Source organism: Nansenia antarctica (genome assembly GCF_963989245.1).
Source record: "Nansenia antarctica genome assembly, chromosome: 12".
NCBI lineage: Eukaryota > Metazoa > Chordata > Actinopteri > Argentiniformes > Microstomatidae > Nansenia > Nansenia antarctica.
Genome location: NC_137682.1, coordinates 2,654,920 through 2,662,419, shown reverse-complemented (window position 1 = coordinate 2,662,419; position 7,500 = coordinate 2,654,920). Strand labels below are relative to the sequence as shown.

Genomic DNA, 7,500 nt, shown 5'->3' with positions numbered 1-7,500 from the left:
GGAGTAGAGAGAGAGAGAAGGAGGAGTAGAGAGAGAGAGGAGTAGAGAGAGAGGAGGAGTAGAGAGAGAGAGAAGGAGTAGAGAGAGAGAAGGAGGAGTAGAGAGAGAGAGAAGGAGGAGTAGAGAGAGAGAGAGAAGGAGGAGTAGAGAGAGAGAGAGAGAGGAGGAGTAGAGAGAGAGAGAGAGGAGGAGTAGAGAGAGAGAAGGAGGAGTAGAGAGAGAGAAGGAGGAGTAGAGAGAGAGAGAGAGAAGGAGGAGTAGAGAGAGAGAGAGAGAGGAGGAGTAGAGAGAGAGAGAAGGAGGAGTAGAGAGAGAGAAGAGAGAGAGAGAGGAGGAGGAGTAGAGAGAGGAGGAGGAGTAGAGAGAGAGAGAGAAGGAGGAGTAGAGAGAGAGAGAGAGAGGAGGAGGAGTAGAGAGAGAGAGAAGGAGGAGTAGAGAGAGAGAGAAGGAGGAGTAGAGAGAGAGAGAAGGAGGAGTAGAGAGAGAGAGAAGGAGGAGTAGAGAGAGAGAGAAGGAGGAGTAGAGAGAGAGAGAGAAGGAGGAGTAGAGAGAGAGAGAGAAGGAGGAGTAGAGAGAGAGAGAAGGAGGAGTAGAGAGAGAGAGAGAGAAGGAGGAGTAGAGAGAGAGTGAAGGAGGTGTAGAGAGAGAGAAGAGAGAGAGAGAGAGGAGGAGTAGAGAGAGAGAGAAGGAGGAGTAGAGAGAGAGATGAGAGAGAGAGAGGAGGAGGAGTAGAGAGAGAGAGGAGGAGGAGTAGAGAGAGAGAGAGAAGGAGGAGTAGAGAGAGAGAGAGAAGGAGGAGGAGGAGGAGGCGTAACTCACCCTCAGGAAGGGGATGATGTTGTCCTTGGCGATGGCCTGGAGGAGGCGGGGAGCGCCGGTCAGTGATTGGAGGCCTGCTCCGCACGTCGAAAAGAAGGAGCCAATCACGATGACCCAGGGGGAGGGCCAGGCCAGCGTGCCCACCACCAGGTTCCCCTTCACTGAGTCTCCGTACCTGCAGGGGGCGCCAGAGGAGGAAGGCTAGTTAGAGAAGAAGGGAGCACCAACATGAGCTCTGACATACGGAACCCTGGGGTCACATGGTAGAACATTTTTTGGGATGTGTGAATCCGTTCCCTCTGTTTAGTAATTCGTTATGGTTAGGGTTAGGGTTAGGGTTAGGGTTAGGCCCTACGAGCCAGAACGATCGCAAGGATTAGGGTTAGGGTTAGAATCCTTGCGATCGTTCTGGCTCGTAGGGCCTAACCCTAACCCTAACAAATTACTAAACCGAGGGAACAGATTTACTAAACCGAGGGAACGGATTCTCACATCAAAAAAATAATATCTACCATGTGACCCCAGGGGGGCTCCGTACTAACATACCAGAGAACAAGACTGAAAACTACCTGATACAGATGACCAAGAATAGCAGTCTGTCAATATGGCACTGCAGTGATCAGCATGACCATGTAAACATACCAATGCTTGCATGCAAAGTACATAAACATAAACACACACACACAGACACACAGACACACAGACACAGACACACAGACACAGACAGAGACACACAGACACAGACAGAGACACACAGACACAGACAGAGACACACACACACAGACACACACACAGACACACACACAGACACACACACACACGCACACACAGAGACACACACACACACACACACACACACACACACACACACACACACACACACACACACACACACAGACACAGTACTGACTTGTCTCTGAGTACGACCCCCTCGATGCAGGCTCCAAACAGCACAGCACTGCTCAGGTCTGAGCCCAACGCTCAGGAAACACAACAGTGACACAACAACCCCCATAGAAATAGAATGAGTAGAACAGACCTACAGTGTGGCTAGTACAGCAAAAGATGGCACCATAGCATTTATTTTATTTATTTGTTGTTTCTTTTTATTATTACTACTCGATCTCTTCAGTTTGTAAAGCGTCTTTGAGTGTCTAGAAAAGCGCTATATAAGTCTAATGTATTATTATTATGATTATTATTATTATGATTATGATTATGATTATGATTATTATGATTATGATTATGATTATGATTATGATTATTATGATTATCTAGACGTGTATTGAAGGATACAGACGATGGAGGTGGTGATGATGGCCAGGATGGTGCCGATGGGGATGGAGCGCTGGGCGTCCTTCAGGTCCCCCGACCGGTTTGACCCGGCCATGATACCTGCAGGAGAGAGGGACGACTGGACTAGGTCAGGACTGAACACAGAGGTCATAGGTCATATCCCCTGAGAAGGGACTGAACACAGAGGTCATAGGTCATATCCACTGAGAAGGGACTGAACACAGAGGAGGTCATATCCCCTGAGAAGGGACTGAACACAGAGGTCATAGGTCATATCCACTGAGAAGGGACTGAACACAGAGGTCATAGGTCATATCCCCTGAGAAGGGACTGAACACAGAGGGCAACATGAACATTTGTTAATAACTAGTTGTGAGGAAACAGGAAATGGAGCTATGATAAACAGGAAGTAGGTAGTTTACCTGTGACCGAGGGGAAGAAGATGCCCACCAGCATGGTGAAGGAGGTGGTGATGTCAGCGAAGACGTACGGCCTGTTATTGGTCGGGGGGGGTGCTGTCGAGGGGGAGGGGAGGGGCCCTTTCTCTAGGACATCTCCTTTACTGAGGTACGCACTCCAAAGGTTCTCTACAGGGGCACAGGAGGGGAGAAAGGGAACACTGAGCAAAGCCACACGGGTGCTTGTGTGTGTGTGTGTGTGTGAGTGTGTGTGTGTGTGTGTCTGTGTGTGTCTGTGTCTCTCTCTGTGTGTGTGTGTGTGACTGTTCCGTGTGTCTGTGTGTGTGTGTGTGTGTGTGTGTGTGTGTGTGTGTGTGTGTGTGTCCGTGTGTGTCTGTGTCTCTCTCTGTGTGTGTGTGACTGCTCCGTGTGTCTGTGTGTGTGTGTGTGTGTGTGTGTGTGTGTGTGTGTGTGTGTATGTGTGTGTGTCTGTGTGTGTCTGTGTCTCTCTCTGTGTGTGTGTGACTGCTCCGTGTGTCTGTGTGTGTGTGTGTGTGTGTGTGTGTGAGTTTGTGCGTGTGTGTGTGAGTGTGTGTGTCTCTCTCTGTGTGTCTCTGTATGTGTGTGTGTGTGTCTCTATCTGTGTGTGAGTGTGTGTGTGTGTGTGTGTATCTATCTGTGTGTGTGTGTGTGTGTGTGTGTGTGTGTGTGTGTGTGTGTGTGTGTGTGTGTGTGTGTGTGTACATCTTCCCCAACCGACCTGCGATGACCCCGCTGGCCAGTCCGGGGATCCCCTTAATCTGGGACACGTTGCTGTTGATGAAGTAGTCGTCACAGGTGGCGTTAAGCTCCGCCCCCGAGCAGAACGCTCGCCACAGGTCAGTGGTCGTCTCCGTAGGGAGCGGGGCTACGCTGGGGCCAAAGGTGGGCGTCGCCACCGTCTCGTTCACTGTTAGAAGGTTCAACACAATACACAGGGTATATACAGGAATCTTGAGGTTAATTTGAAAGTGACAGTTGGATCTAAGTGACAGTTGGATCTAAGTGACAGTTGACACTAGAACAGCCGTGTCTATACAGGATGATCATGGAATCTGTTCTTGTCACGAAAACAACGGTATTGATAACTTATTTTTCATGAAACTTGAATACTTGATCAAAGAGTAAATACTCATTTGAAACAATGGAGCTATCGCTAAGCCACGCCCCCTTTGAAAACTCGGACAAACAAACAACGCTTCACTGACAGTGACTGATTGACCGACCGCGACTGAATGACATTCAATGACTTACCAGTGAAGGTGAGGTTGGCGTCGTCCCTGGACAGCGGGGCGGGCTCTCTAGGCTGCAGCATGGTCTTGGCACAGTCGTGGGCGTGGTGGAGATCATGGCCAGACAGAGTCCTGTTCCCCAACATACACACGCTGGGGAGGGAAGGAGGATTTAACACATACGGTCGGTCAGTCACAGCAGGGCCAGACCAGCGATGGGATTGGTTGAGGACGTCAGTCAGTTTGAAGAGGGAAGAGAGAGGGAAGGGAGAGGGAAGAGAGAGGGAAGGGAGAGGGAAGGGAGAGGGAAGAGAGAGGGAAGAGAGAGGTAAGGGTGTGAGAGGAATCTCTGGGGAGATTAGATGGATTAATAGGTAACTGAACGTTTGGTGGGAGTGGTATTCTTACTAAAATGCTTACAACTATAGTGTGTAAGTGTCACATTGGCCACTGTGATGTTTGTTAATGGCCATGCTAGAGAACGGTTGCATGGTTTGAGGAAAGAGCGTTGAGACCCACCAAAAAAGGACTACGGTACATAAACTCAATCGATTTCAATCCATTGCAGTAAGCAAACCCGTCATCAACTCTAATTGGTCTGTCAATGCGACGGTCCTCCGTTTACTTACCCGTGGGACAAGCCAAACCTGAAACACACACGCTACATCAACTCAATCCTCTTTCCTCCATCATCAACTCTAATTAGTCTGTTTCACTCCTCAATCAATCCTCTAATCTAATAGTCTCTCTTGAAAGAATGGATTGTATCACAACGAGACCTGGATAAACCTGGATAAATATCTCCAGAGACACCTGCTTCCCCCCCCCTATACTGTTTCTCCCGAGACATCTACTACCCCTTTGTACTGTCTCTCCAGTGTCTACCGGTATATATATATATATTTTTAAAGTGTCCTTCTTCTAGCACGACGACTGCTAGATTGGCCTGAGCTAGACGACTTTTCCTGCTACGACTGTTGGATAAGATTGATTCACTTAACACGACCATCTCATTTATCCTCACTTACAAATGAATTGCACTTTATTTTTCTTTATTTCTTTGTTTACTTATCTATACCTGTCTACTGTCTTCATTACCTATCACCACTGTTACTATACTATTACTATTTATTTGTATTTATTTATATCCTTCATCCTGGGATGCACCACTTGGGATTTTGTGGGGTGGGGGGGGTGATATGTTCGTGTTTTGTAAAAAAAAAAAAAAAGTATTGTTTTTGTATATTTGTAACATCTGCCTTTACAAAAAAAAAGATTGATTCACTTATTCAAAAAAAAAAAAAAAAATCTCAGTGGGGCAGTCCCACTCATATTTTTCTTTTTTATTGGACAGATACAGTGAAGACAGAGAGGAAAGTAAGGAGAAGAATGGAGAGAGGGCATGTCAGCAGGGCATGGGCCGGATTCTAACCCATGCCGACATGGGCGTATGTGTGCAATGTAGACCGTGGTGCTAGACCACTGGACCACCCCAGACCACTGATTCACTTACTTAGTCAAATGTATTGATTGTAAAGCTCTTTGGAGTAATAAGACGTCTGCTAAATGCCAATATAAAATGTAAATAAATAATGGTTTAGTTAAATTCGGTTGTTAAGTCGTGACGTGTTTCCGGGTCCAAAGTTGGCTGAGGCGCTGTCTTCGAAATGCCTCAGTAATAATAATAATTCATTATATTTATATAGCGCTTTTCCGAGGCTCAAAGACGCTGAAAAATATGGGAAAAACGGGAAAGTGCTGCTGTGTCCCTTGTTGTATGAATAGATCCCAGTCTAAAAAACGATTGAACTGTCATTCTACCACTGTAGTACACTGGTACTCTGGTGCAGGGAATTTCTGGTTTGGTCCCGGAAATTGCTAAACGTCACGATTGACGTCAGACTTAACAACCGAATAAAATAAGAAACGAGGGAGGGAGGGAGGGAGGGAAGGGAGAGAGGGAGGGAGGGACTCACGGGAAGTCAGGTGGGCTGAAGGCGGAGACCAGGGCGCCGGTGTAGATGGACAGGATGGAGACGATGACGCAGGCCAGGAAGATGGACGCCAGCTTGTTGACGTACTTGACGCCCACGAACACCAGCAGGGCCATGAGGAGCAGGAAGATGCTGCCGTACACGCGCATGTTGTTCAACATGGCCGCCCCCTCGCCGTCCACGTGGCTCGAGTGGAAGATGGCCGCCTGGGGGGCGATGTAGAGCTGAGGGGGGCGGGGGGGGGAGAGAAATAAGAGAGAGAAGAGGGGGGGCGAGAGAAAGAGAGAGAGAAGAGGGGGGAGAGAGAGAAAGAGGTTTGAGAGTCAGACAAAGAACACAGAACGGTGTGTGTGTGTGTGTGTGTCTGTGTCTGTGTGTGTGTGTGTGTGTGTGTGTGTGTAAATATGAGCAATGTAGCCACAGAACAATACTGTAGAGTTGCTGATGATGATGATGATGATTACATAAACAAATAATGAAATATCATGATTATATTTCACTAAACTAAATGACATTTTGATGGTTGGTTATGGTTATAATGACATGGGTATTCGGTTGTTAAGTCGTGACGTGTTTCCGGGTCCAAAGTTGGCTGAGGCGCTCTCTTCGAAATGCCTCAGTAATAATAATAAGTCATTATATTTATATAGCGCTTTTCCGAGGCTCAAAGACGCTGATAAAAATGGGAAAAACTGGAAAGTGCCGTGTCCCTTGTTGTATGAATAGATCCGAGTCTAAAAAACGATTGAACTGTCATTCTACCGCTGTAGTACACTGGTACTCTGGTGGAGGGAATTTCTGGTTTGGACCCGGAAATTGCTAAACGTCACGTTTGACGTCAGACTTAACAACCGAATAACGGTGATGATGATGATGATAGTGAGGAAGGTGGAGGGGGGGGGGAAGGCTGATGAAGGCTGTCCCACCAGCAGAATCTCGATGGCTCCTAGGATGTACATGGCCCCGGCGAAGGTGGTCCCCAGGTAGAAGCAGATCCCCACCGCCCCCCCAAACTCTGGACCCAGCGAGCGAGAGATCATGAAGTACGAGCCTCCCGCTGGAGAGGAGAGAGGAAAAGAGAGAGGGAAGGGGGGGGGGTGGAAGAGAAACAAAGAAAAATAGAGGGGGGGTAAAGAGAGAGGGAGGGGCGAGGGAGATAGAGGGAGGGGGAATGGGGAGAGAGAGAGGAGAAAGAGGGTGGGAGAAGGAGGCAGTAGAGAACGAGAGACAGAAGGACAAAGGCAAAGAGAGAGGAGAAATGGGGTGTTAGTAACATTATGGGTGGAACGAAGGAGAGAGAAAGAGAGAGAGAGAGAGAGAGAGAGAGAGAGAGAGAGAGAGAGAGAGAGAGAGAGAGTGAATAGAACAGTATCTGTCGGTATCATGAGAGGAAGTCTGCTATGCTTGTAGCAGTAAGCATAACGGCCGACAGATGTTAGCGACTGGTCACAGCAGGGTAGAAACGGTGGTCTACTGGTTGACAGACCTATATGCTGTTTGTGTCTATATGTTACGGTACATGTGGGAAAACTAGGGTTAGGGTTAGGTGCTAGCGTGACTTGGTACATGCTGGCATGTCTAACCCTAACCCTAACCTTAACCCTAACCCTAACCCTACCCCTAATCCTAACCCTAACCGTAGCACCGTAGCACGTAACCCTAACCCTAGTTTTCCCACATGTACCGTAAAATGTTCATTGACACAAGTCACAATAGGTCTGC

At 47.9% G+C, this 7,500-nt stretch overlaps 1 protein-coding gene across 1 annotated transcript in view; it reads right to left on the bottom strand.

Moving 5' to 3' along the window:
• Positions 1-7,500, bottom strand: part of slc12a6 (solute carrier family 12 member 6) — a gene marked incomplete at its 5' end in the record, with an annotated part of 28,304 nt that overhangs the window by 12,256 nt on the left and 8,548 nt on the right. Inside the window, 8 exon segments of the mRNA XM_080543301.1 lie at positions 820-994; positions 1,730-1,787; positions 2,116-2,214; positions 2,538-2,702; positions 3,274-3,462; positions 3,807-3,937; positions 5,761-6,002; positions 6,705-6,835. Of these exon segments, the coding sequence (XP_080399427.1) occupies positions 820-994; positions 1,730-1,787; positions 2,116-2,214; positions 2,538-2,702; positions 3,274-3,462; positions 3,807-3,937; positions 5,761-6,002; positions 6,705-6,835 (1,190 nt within the window).